A 12,768-nucleotide genomic window follows, 5' to 3' on the forward strand; every position below is an offset into this window, starting at 1 on the left:
CAAATAACAATGTGAAAACTTCCAAAACTCCATCAGGCTTATGTTAAAAAGAAGGGGGCTTTGTGTCTACATCCTGTGCAGGATGCTTTGTTGGTTTCATTAGTGTTTGACTGCTGTCAGATTGTACTCTGCGACCAAAGAAAAAAAATGAAAACCCTCAACTTTTTAACAACCAGTAATTGATTAGATGTCTCATACCAGATGGAATTCATATCTCCTTTATAAGCCTGAGAACAGGAGCAGTGAAGTAATCTTTATATTAATATTATATTAAACTGCTGCACAAAGTAAAGAGTCGAAGCCAAATTCAGTGTTCTTATGCGTTGAAAATTGTAAGTTCTTTTGTTCTTCTTCAGCAGATAAATAGTGGTATTTCCAATGTAGACAAAGATAGCTGTGATGTTACATAACAGAATCAATAAATAGGTAATACAGTAAAAGGTATACACAAAAGTAAATGATATGCAGTAGCAACTAGAGTATTCTTTTTTCCCATTAGGGGGCACTATATACCAGTCGATAAAAGAACCCTGAAATATGAATCCACAAACATCAGTAATAGGTTTTCTGTTGAGATATGTTGCTTCTTCATTTTTTTAAATTGACCATTATGGCTACCTACAAGATCAGAAAAAAAACATAAAGAGACTAAAAGTCAAAATCTGTGTTTAAGTAGCAATTTGACTGGGGGAGGGGAGAATGATTTTTGTTCTTTATGGACTGATTTTCTTTAACAGTATTTTTCTGTGATCAATGGTGTGGCAGTTTAATCATTCTTGTTTCTGTAGTTATTAGTTTGGTTTACTTCTACTACAAGCATAGACTTCAGTTTACTTCTAGGTGACGCATGCCATTCCATGTACTATGTAGATTGTAGTGTGTTATTTAAACTTAGAAAAAACATTAAGCTTTAAAGAATCTAAATGTTAAAGCCTTTTTGGTCCTTACATCCAATTAATTAGAGTGCTGGTAACCTTTATTGATCTAAATATGTAGAGGTATTTAAAGCTCTTTCATATGTCTATCCCCCTCTCTCCCAGTCACTATATTGTCAAACCAGGAAATTAAGCAGGAAGTACGTTATAAAAAAGGCTTCTATTATCTTGATTTGCTGGTGTTTCTGGCTTTGCAGGAGAATTGCCATTTCCTCTACCCTTATGTTGCTGTTAACATCTATATTATAGTAAAAAAGCAACAGTATGGGCCAATGACGCCTCAGAGAACTTCTAAATTTGTGGAAAAAAACTACACTGCAACACTTCACAAACTAACCCCACAATTAAAAGATCACATGACTGGATATTGGGTATGAATATTACACCATCATGGTGTGGTTACTTTATTGTATCTAAATCCCACTTTTCAGACAGTTGTCTCCCAGATTGGCTTACATAAATCAAAAGACATGGCCCTCTGCCTTCAGGCTTACAAAATTAAAAAAGAGCCAAGGGCTGTGGAGGAAAAAGGAAGAGAAAAGGGCTAAGTTTAACAACCTTTGATTGGGCCTGGCACTAGAGTTCTTGTTACGAAGGGACCAAAGTGTGTTCCATGATGTATGCAGCCTAGTCCTTTAAGAGTTCAGTGGCACATTCTCAAGTGTGCATGAAAGTGTAATCTTTTAAGTTTCTTTTGAACATCTGCTGTTATTGCTTTCTAAGTTTCTAAACACTCTGTAGAAGAACACAGGAACAATTTCAACCTTCTGGTAAACAAGGAGCTATGCAGAGCACAGCTGAGCATGAATGCGTATGCAGGGTGCCCATGTCCAATACTAGCCCCTGTTCTACAATATATAGTGTTGCTTCTCAAATAATTAAGATTCCCGCCTCTGGCCTGTTCTTAAAATATTAGTTTCAGGACATGTATCTATGGAGCAAAAAGCAGTATCACTTAGGTTGCAACCCTAAAGACATTAAGGAGTAAATCTGATTAATCTTAATGGGATTTACTTCTTAGCATTGCACTGTTACTTTCAAGAATTGAACTCTGCAAAACAACACAAAGAGGCCTAGGTAGAAGCAAAGCACTAGAGCACAGATATCCTCAGAAGCTGCCCTGTGTGATTCGGGCCGGGGGGCGGGGGAGGTATTGTCCCTTAATTCTATGCTGCTAGAAACAATTTTGGTTACTCAGTGGTGGGAAATGAATACCTTGCAAATCCTCAGAGGCATTAAATTCTTTCCAGCCAGCCAGAGCTTTTATTATGTTATATTTATATCCAACCCTTTCTCAATGCCCAACACATTCAGAAACTTCATTTGGTCCAATGAAATGTCCTGCCCAGTAAATGACTTCATAATTGTACCCCCAATGAGCTCAGAGAGGTGCGTTTTAGACTTCAATGTATTGAAGACCAACTGAATAATAGCGATGGGATCAAGCAAGACCACACTATGAACTTTGAGAGCCCTAGTCAATGCATTCTTACTCAAAAGTAGACCCATTCCTACTGTGGACCTTGTTTCCAGACAAGCAAGCTGCGGACAGTAAAATATCCATCTTGAATGTCCACAACCCATACTAGCCACTATTCGACAGTAACCCTGTTCATATTACAGTGAATGCATGTACACCCTACTTGTACATCTATCTAAAAAGCAGACCGTGTGTGTTCACATTTCAAAACGAGGAACCAATACGTGGATAAATATGGGATTTGTATAACTTGTTACTCAGTTAATAAGTGTACAGATTGTGCCCAATGTAAATTGTGAACAGGGCTAGCACATATGCGGGAAGGGAAGCCCCCAACAGATATGGGCCCGTTCCACACATGCAGAATAGTGCACTTTCAATGCACTTTGCAGCTGGATTTTACTGTGTGGAATAGCAAAATCCACTTGCAAACAATTGTGAACGTTAATTGAAAGTGCATTGTTCTGCATGTGTGGAAGGGGACATAGCCAAATGCAACCTTATAGCAGGCAATTCTAGGAGGGGGGGGGGCTTCTCCCAGGCAAGCGGGTTCTTTTGAAGTGGGTAGCCTTCTGGCCGCCCAGTAATTTGCCCGGGATAACCCGTTGCTTTCAAAGGGGCTCCAGAGTAATTCGATGAGACCTCCGACGGCAGCAATGTAGGAGTCGTTTCCAGCCTCGGAAACAGTCCAGGGGGCTTTAAGTAGTCAGTTGTAATGTTAGTGATGGACGAATCCTGTTTCCAACGCAGAAGATCCTTAAGCACCTAGCCCAACCCCCCACTCGGACTGCCATCGAAAAAGGGCATCGGGTTTCAGTCCTTGGCAATGCCCCTCGTTTAATTCGGTCTGGGGCTATTTGCAGGGCTAGGGGGCGAGGAGCAAACGGAGGAGGGGTTGGGAGAGGCGATCCGTTTTGGAAGCCCCAGGGAGGGCTGCGATCAGGAGCTCCCCTCCCCGGTCCCATAGTGGCGAGGGAGGAGAGTCACCCACCTATCTACCAACCCACCCACTCCGGCTCCGCTCTTGCCCCCGCCCCGCGCCGCTGGAGGGCCACGCTCGGGGAAAAGGCCACGCTGCCCAAACTTCCTGCCTCACTTTCGCAGCAGCCGGCTGCTCAGAGCTGCTGGTGGTGCTGAGCGACCGGGACGGAGGCAGGAGCAGCCGGGCGACCGCCACCTCCAGCGCCTGCACTGCAGCCTCTTCCCCGGCGGAGCGGGCGCGCGATGAGCGAGCCTCAGGAACCGGCGGCGGCGGCGGCTTCGCCCCAAGGCAGCGGCTGCCGGTGCGCCGGGGGAGTGGGCAGGGCGCCCACCGTCCTCTCGCTGCTCTTGTCGCTGCTCTCGGTGGGCGCCTGCTTCTTGCTCAGCGCCAGGACCGCCAAGCTGCAGGGCCGGCTCGTGGCCCTCGAGGGAGAACTGGCCGGCGGCCGCCCCTGGAGCCCTGGAGACCCGCTCGCCGCCGAACCGTTGCTGGCTCTGCTGCAGCCTCAGGTGGACAAAGTCTTGCAGGAGGTGAGTGAGTGAGTGAGTGAGGCGGGAGAGGGCGCGGAGGGCGCCTCGCCGCTCTGCGGATCGCCTTCAGGGACCGGCTGGCTCCTGTTCCCGGTCGGAATAAAGAGCAGACCGGGCGAAATCCAGAGAAACCGCTTCGAATTGGTAGGGCTGAGACCCAAAACAACTTAAAAGAGGCTTAAACGCCGTTCCAGGCTAAGTTAAGTTTAAAGGGTAACACATGGGCGGGATTTGCTGCCTAACGGCGCGGGACTGTCGCCTGCAACATATGAATGACATTGGTTAGTTAGGAAGTGCTCCGCAAGACTTTCTTCTGGCTTGTGATAAAACAAACAGGGTTACCTCTCGTGACCCTTAGCTGCTGGAGGCAGATTGGAAACTACCCTTCTTGGGTGCAGGGCATGCATTGAGCCATTGCAGACCTTGGAATATAAGGGGGAAGGAGCGTCTTTGAGCATGTGCAGAATGCCTTTTATCGCTACTGAATCAGTGGAGCCGACTCGTGCAATCTGGGAACAGCGAGAAGAGCCGCTGTATCAAAGAATATGATCCGAGCAAGCTTTCTCACTACCTGCTTAGCATTGAGGGAATTAGTGAAGTTTAAACATTGAAAAGTACACAACAGTGGTGATCTCTGTTAAGGATTGCTGGAAGGTAGTTTAGAAAGAAGATTGATTTTCTGTTTTGTAATTAACAAGGTCCCTTAGCTTAATCTCTACAACCTTACCCTGAATAATACAAAAATATTTACTTTGTTAGTATCCCACCTACATCTCCCCACTGAGAAGTGGATAAACCAAATGTCATTATTTTCTTCTTCTCCATTTTATTCTCACAACAGCCCTGTGAGGTAGGTTTGGCTGAGAGTGCATGACTGGCCTAAGGTCACCCAGTAAGTTCTATGGCAGATGGGGATTGAAAGTGGGTGTCCCAGATCCTAGTTCATCATTCTAACCACTATATAACACTATATATAGAAAGTAAGATTTTGGGACAAAGTTTCCTTATTATGCATATTTTCATAAGGCTGCAGTTTTTTCCTGCAGGTTGTGATTGTTACATTGGTGATGTCTGAAGATAAGCACCAGACTTTTGTGGGCAGCAAGAATGCATTTCTTCAGATAGAACTATCTTCCCGGTTGTATGATGTCAGAACTCTTTGGTTGTTTTGAACCCTTGTGCATAGGTTCACGGCTGCAAATCTAGAAACTTTTGGGGTCTGATTGTTTTTATGTAACATAATTAATTTTGATACTTTTTTGTCCACAAGATTTTGGCCCATGTTGCAAGCTGTTTAGCCAGAGTGGGGTGTGTCTGCCATGAACAAAGTTTTAAGAACCAGTCCTGTGTATTTGTCACTTGACTTAACAGTGTACAGACTGCACAGTGCTGTTAAAGAGACATTTCAGAAATAGTTGAGTTGTTCATACTTAATGCAAAATCTGTGCAAAATTGGAGCAAATTAGGAAGCACGTGCATAATGTTGTTTCTCATTATGTTTGGTATATATATTCAGCATGGGAAAATTGACATTCAGTTGCTTAAGGTTCAAACATTACCGGGAACAGAGCATGACAGCAGTGCCTAGATCAGACCTGGGCATTATACAGCCTGCGGGCCACATCCGGCCTGCCGGATGACCCTGACTGGCCCCCCCTGCCGTGCTGGGGAGCGAGACGACTTTGAAAGCCCCGCAGAAGCCGGTTGCCTTGGCTGCCAGCTTCTGCGGAGCTTTCAAAAGCGCCTCGCCCCCCTGCCTTTTGGCCCAGCCCTCCACAATATTTTCTGTTTCTTATGCTGCCCCATGGAAAAAATAATTGCCCACCCCTGGCCTAGATGCTGCTTTTATTTAATATGCTCTTTTGAACAGCTAGGAATATCAAGGAGTTGCAGATTCTGCAGTGGTAGTGCCACCTTGAAGGCAAACAAATTTTCATTCCACCATAAGCTTTCTTGAGCATGTGTATAATGAAGACCAAATCTGCCCAGCTGTTGTTTTCCTTTGTGACATAAACTATTATCCAGGCCACTTCTTCAGATGCAACCAATTAGCAGGTGACCAATAAGCTTTTGTGGGGTGAGATAAAACATGGTTAGTCTTTAAGATGCCATCAGACTCCTATTTTTTTCTGCTGCAAAAACAGACTAACCGTGCAATCATGAGCATAAGTTATACCTTTCTAAGTCAGTTGAAGTCAATGATGGAACTCCATTTAGGATTCCACTGTTGCACAGCTGCCCCACTGGAATTGCAGGGCTCATGTCAACCATTAATTCTCAATACAATCTGCTATACTGCTAATGATCTCATTCCAATAAGGCAATTGCCTAGTAGCTGTCATACATACTCCTTATCTTTCTGCTACCCTAAGATAACTTGAAGTTCATCCTGGAGTAGAATGTCCTGCTTTGAGTTGCAGTACAATGAAAGCTTGGTTAATATAGCAATATCAGTAGCATTACAGTAAAGGTTTGGTTAATTGCATGACCAAGACCTAGGGACCCGCCCAAGTCACTCATGTGCTGTCCCCTTGTCACTGCTGCCCTCTGGCTGCTACTGGACTGAGGTAGCAGCAGACTGTGGCCCCGTGACATGCTTGCCAAGAGGATAGTAGTGTCAAGTGGTCAGCATTGGAGCTGGCTGTGCATCCTGGCTAGGTTATGGCCATAGCTATTGCCTGCTTAGTGTTGTTGCCCTTTCAGCATGGCTAACTGGCATGTTTGGTTGATCAGCAAATCCCATTTCCCATGGATGCTGGTTTAAAAGTTTCCACTGTATGTTGGATTTGGAACTTGAGATTCGCACTTGGTATCATTTCAGACCAAGAATACTTGTTAATAACTTGAATTAGAATAGATGAGTGGGGGAGTTTAGAAGAGAGCTGAAACCATGTGCTGATATGAGTGAATCTAAAGCAAGAAACATGGGAGAGCCCCCCCCCTTTCAAACAGTTAATGATGCAGTTGCTTTGGAGAAGCAGGGAAACTAATGAAAGGGCATCTTTGAGGCTATTTTAGGTCAATCATAGTTCAGGTGACAGTAAAATGGGTAACAAAATCTCCTGTTAATTAGGAGTTCCAATCCTTATCCAAGTATATTGTGATTGTATTTTTGGGTACCAGTGCACGTAATCTTCTGCCAGTGTGACTTACTATACATTTGTAAGGTTTGTGTACACAGTTCTTGACCACAAAATGTATGGTTGTAAACACAAGTCTTCAATGAATTATCTGAAACTAATAGGAAGTCTTGTGTATATGGTATATGCACTTTAATGGAGTATGGATTTGAAGGATGTGAAAGACTGATAAATGACCGAATGGTGACAGTGAAGACCACAGAAAGCTAATAAAACATTTTTTTGCTGAAACGTTTTCTTGAGAGAAGCAAATGACATTGTTACTTTTAAAATATTGCTCTTTGCTTTTTAAATATGGTTAGCTTGTTATTTTTAGTAGTTGTGGTAAGGTGCCAAAGGAGGGGGTAGATGTCACTGAAGACAGATCAGTGATGGCATGCAAGCTGAAAGAGGAGAGCTCTAGAGGAGGGCATTGCAGCATGTGGTATACTTCACTCTCAAACTGCACAAAACGTCCTCAGATTATCAACAGGTCAACAGGTCTCAAATGAACCTGCATAGACAAATGATTATGGGTACAAACAACTTGAAATTGATGGGTGAACATTTCTTTTAGGATGCTCCGCTGTGGCCTCTCAGTCCTTGTCTTGAAAGAAGCTTCTTTTAAATGATGTTGAAATATATAAAAAAGGAATATTTTGCAGAAGAGAACATAGGAGAAGCAAGCTGAATAGAAACTGGCTTATTTGCCAGTTTATTCTACCCTTTATTCTATATGTTTGTGTGAATTGCTTGTTTCCATTCTGTATGTGAAAATTCAGATCTTGCTTTTTGTTTCAGTGTGAGGATTGAGTGTAATTGTCCTCCTTCAGAACCTTCCACCCCTCTTCCACTTGAAATCTCTGGCACATACACTTTTTGCAGACTGAGATAGTTGGATCCATAATACTCACTCTTTCTCTCTCCTGGTGATCTTATCACATTGTTTATTTACTTCATATTTTATCCTTCTCAGGAACACAGGGTTTTCCATTTTACTCTTGCAACAACCCTATTTGGTAATTTAGGAGAAGAATATGTGAATGGCTCAAGGTCCCTCAGCAAGCTCCATGCCATAGTGGGGATTTGATTAACCCTAGGTCCTTCAGAGCCAAGACCTCCACTTCAACCATGACATCTGGCTGGTTTACCATCTACAGTTTAGATTCCTACCTGTTACCACTTAAACACTCAGACTAGTATTCTATTCTAAGGCATTATTCAGGGATTATAAATACGTCATCGTTTACTCATGCAAACGAGGGAGGCTTTAAATCTGCAAATTTGCTAAATCCATTCCTGTTTTAAAGTAATAGGGGAAGTGTCCTAGCTGGCTGGCTATACTCTTGAGGATTTTGTGTGGTCACAGACAAACTCCTCCCTTGTCCTTTTCTCGAAAATAAATGATTACATGCTCTGTTTCTTTTGAAATGATTGGAGGGGAGGTGGAAGGTAAAAAGTTGGCATAGCATGATAGAAATCTTGCTCCATTGCAGAAATAACCTTTATGATCTTGCTGTATTATTTGCATATGTAGCAGAACAGACGGTATAGGTTAAGCTGAGGTAGCATTGCATCCTGTACTTGCAAGTGTAAATACTGCAGCAAGATCATACAGATAAACTTACAAGCCAAAGAAGGGCTGGGTGTGAGGAATACCCATGCCTAGCTACCAACCTGAGGAGAATGTAAGCCTATGCTATGCTGTTCTATCAAGAATTGTGTTCAGGGTGGGGGAGTAAAATGAGAATTATCATGGACTACATTTCTGCAAATTAATTCAGCAGAACAGAGTTTTTTTCTAGGAAATAATAGTGAGTAGGCCGGAAAGATGAAGCTTCAGAAATCTTAATAGAAATTAATTCCGCTTTAAGATAAATTTCATCTTCAGCTCTCATTGAAGGTGACTGCTTTCTGCTATGCCACAATCTGTTCAGTGTGCTCTGATTGACCAGTGCAAAAAAGAAGGAGAAGAAGGTTATGGGCTTGCTTTTCTATCCAAATGTGACACAAGCATGAAAGTGACACAGATACGTTTCTGCAATGACTAATAATAACAGTTTAGATTTATACTCCACTTTTCTCATCCTTAAGGAGTCTCAAAGCAGCTTACAAACTCCTTCCCTTCCTCTCCTCACAGCAGATACTTTGTAAGCAGCAGCAGAAGAGGAGTTTGGATTTATACCCCCCTTTTTCTCCTGTAAGGAGACTCAAAGGGACTTACAAACTCCTTTTCTTTCCTCTCCACACAACAGACACCTTGTGAGCAGAGGCGTAGCTAGGGAAAATGAAGCCCGGGGTGAAATCTGAGTTTGCCGCCACTGCCCCCCCCACCAAACAATGGTTTTTTTGCACTAGGTCATCTCAAAATCACCACCATATTAGAGAACATGCCCCAACTCACAAATCTGGGTAAAAGCCAGATCCAGATGATTTTAAACAGATTCTCATGAATTCATATGATTTTTGCATTGGAATGAAATGAAAACACCACGAAACTATAGAACACACCCATGATGCCTTAAACACAGAGGTGAGCTTTTGACCTAGGACCCAGTGCATCAGATGCATGAAGGGGTTGCCTAAGTTAGCAAGTATACATTGAGAATGGAGACTTTTTTAAAGCAAAGTAAGGACAAACTAACTTGAAATGAAAGAGCAACTTGTTAACAAGTGCATCTCTTTTGGCAGAGAGATGGAGCGTCCTGATTTTGGAAGGATGCATACAACAAGAATGAAAGAATTCAAAGCTCCTCACTGTGACATACAAGCAGACTTTCTGAAGTTCATGCAGATGGCATAATCAGCAATAACAGTGAAGTAAATAAGCCACTTTTTTTTACATTTATCCCAGTAGCAGTTGAGTCACTGGAGTGGGCCACTGGCTTCAGATTTAATGTACATTACTGGCTAAGAGTTCCTCCTCCTAAGATAGAAGCATGGAACATGTTATCTGTTGGGGCCAGAAGAAGCTACATATCATTGGAAGGGCTATTTCTGTAGGGTTGGCATCTGTACCATCACAAGCACTTGCAGCTTTATTATTACTTGGAGAAAAAGGCAACTTCCATCAGTTTCTAATGTTTGCGCATTTTTATGAAAGCAGCATGCTTTTTCAGTTTAAAGTTAATGTCCTTCATTCTCGCTTCCTACTTGTGGTTATATAAAACCAAGCTACATGTTGGGGGACATGTGAACTCCCAGAAAAATTCAAGGGCAAAAATAGTGTTGTTCTAAAGACTTTCCACTGGAAAATAAGGGAGACTGTTGGGGGAAAAAACTTCCTAAAAGTTATGTTCTCCTTTAGAACAAGTAAAGCGCCTTTCGAGGTAAGGTTTGTCCAGTCAAATACATAGCCTGAAAAATCAGAGGACATGGGGGGAGGGGCACTGAAAAAAAACTCATAATACTGTAGATGAATATAGCAATAACTCTTGCCAGACTGATTCCCTGTGGGAAACATCTTTGTTCCCCAAATCATTGAATGTCAGGAAAAAATGTGCACATTCTGAATGGTGCCACACCATACAGTTTTACGTGTACATTGTAATATTGGTCCCTTTCTTAATAATCCCCATCTTAGAATTTGCCTTTTTCACCACAGTGGCACAATGTGTTGACACTTTTATTGAGCTATCTTCAACAACCCCAAAGTCTCTTTTCCTCTGATCCTCAGCAAATACAAACCCTATTAGTTTGTACTTAAAGCTAGGATTTTTTTGGTCCAGTGTGCATCACCTTACACTTGCCTACACTGAACTTCATTTGCCACACTGCAGCCCATTTACCCAATCCAGTGTGATCCTCCTGGAGGTCTTTACAGTCATCCTTGATTTTCACCATCCTGAATAATTTTGTGTCATGTGCAGACTTGGAAACTATGCTGCTCTGTCCCAGTTCCAGATAATTTTTGAACAAACAACAATACTGACCCCAATACTGATCCTTGAAGGATCCCACTGCTTCCTTACATTGTCAGAACTGTCCATTTATTCCTATTCTTTCCTTCCTGTCATTTAACCCTTTTTTAATCCATAAGAGAACCTATCTTTTTATCCCATGACTGACAAGTTTACTCAGGAGTCTTTGGTGAGGTATTTGTCAAAAGCCTTTTTGAAAGTTCAGTGTTGGATTTAGATGAAGAGAGTCCCTAGGCTATTCCACTTGTGAGGCTCCTCCCAATCCCCCACTGTCATACCTCGGGGAAGATGGGAGAGTGCTTTAAACAAAATTAAGTAAAGCCAAGGATGATGACAGGTGCTTAACATTCCACATTCCACAATTCACAATTCCTCCTCTAAAGGACATAAGATGTTATTATTAAACATTTTATTATTTATTATTATTATTTATTATATTTCAGATACCGCTCAACTCCCGAAGGTTGGTATATGTAGTGATTGAAAAAAATGCATAAATGTTATAATAAACGCTGTGAAAAACTTTTGCCATAACTAAACCTTGTAAACATTTTGTGAAATAAGCTGGAATTTGTCAAAAATATAATATACCTTGGCCAGAGGCCCCCTAGATTTTGAGGCCCTAAGCATCAGCTTGCCAAGCCTATAGGTAAATCTGACACTGGTTCAAGTGTATAATGTCTGCTGCGTAACTGTCATCTATACACTTGTTCACTTTCTCAAAGAATTCCAAAAGGTTGGTAGTGCAGGACTCTCCTTTGCAGAATCATTCTGATTTCCCCTCAGGAGGGTTTGTTTCTCTATTTATCTAATAATCCTATATTTGATTACAGTTTCTACTAATTTGCCTGAGACAGGTGTTAGATTGACTGATTTGTAATAACCTGGTTCCCCTCTGGACCTCTTTTTAAAAATCAGTGTAACCTTTGATACTTTTCAGTCTTCTGGTACAGTGGATGACTTCAGTGATAGGTTACAGATACATGTTAGTAGATTAACAATCTCACATTTGATTTCCCTAAGACCTCTTGGATGTATACCATCAGGACTTGGAGATTTATCGGTTTTTAATTTTTTCTGTCCATCTAGTATTTTATCACTCACCATCTCAATTTGACTTAGGCCCCTTCCGCACACGCAAAATAATGCATTTTCAAACCACTTTCACAACTGTTTGCAAGTGGATTTTGCCATTCCGCACAGCTTCAAAGAGCACTGAAAGCAGTTTGAAAGTGCATTATTCTGCGTGTGCGGAATGAGCCTTAGTTTTTCAGACCCCATTCCTGAAAATAGTGGCTGTACACAGCTACACTTTTCACAGTGAACACAGAAATAAAGAAATCCATTGAGCTTCTCTGCCAGCTCCCCATCTTCCTTTAGCAATCTTTTTATTCCTTGGTCATCTAACAACCTGGCTGCCTATCTGGACAGTTTCCTGTTCAATGTAAATTTAAAGAAATGCTTATAGTTTGTCTAGATGTTATAAATAATCTGTTCTGATCCTCTAATTGCCTTTTGGCTTGTGTAATTATTAATTTATATTTCTTTATTTAGAACCTGTGCTCCCTTCTTTTTATTTCAGTGGGGAATACTTTTCACTTTTTAGAAGGAGTCTTTATGCCTTTTATGACTTTCTTGATTTGCAGGCATCCTTTTAGTCTTGATGGTACTGTTCCTAACTTGGGAGATGCATTCTATCTGGGCTTCTGTTAATATTTTAAATAGCTTCCAAGCATCCTCTGTGGACTTGACTCTCTTGTTCATTCCTTCCAGTTTCCCTTTTCTCTTTATTTGTGTAAAGT

The 12,768-nt window shown here is 42.0% G+C and overlaps 1 protein-coding gene across 14 annotated transcripts in view; it reads left to right on the plus strand.

Annotated features, from left to right (window-relative positions):
- The first annotated feature begins 3,196 nt into the window (after positions 1 to 3,196).
- Positions 3,197 to 12,768, plus strand: part of COL23A1 (collagen type XXIII alpha 1 chain) — a 415,005-nt gene continuing 405,433 nt past the window's right edge. For 3 of the 14 annotated variants that reach the window (XM_048491177.1, XM_048491173.1, XM_048491185.1), the window contains exon 1: positions 3,197 to 3,927. In XM_048491177.1, coding sequence (XP_048347134.1) covers positions 3,640 to 3,927 — 288 coding nt within the window. In that variant the 5' untranslated portion in view covers positions 3,197 to 3,639. The remainder of the gene's footprint in view (positions 3,928 to 12,768) is intronic. The other 11 variants (XM_048491186.1, XM_048491181.1, XM_048491183.1 and 8 more) reach the window with 7 other exon arrangements.

This window comes from Sphaerodactylus townsendi, linkage group LG03, assembly GCF_021028975.2.
Source record: "Sphaerodactylus townsendi isolate TG3544 linkage group LG03, MPM_Stown_v2.3, whole genome shotgun sequence".
Classification (NCBI taxonomy): domain Eukaryota; kingdom Metazoa; phylum Chordata; class Lepidosauria; order Squamata; family Sphaerodactylidae; genus Sphaerodactylus; species Sphaerodactylus townsendi.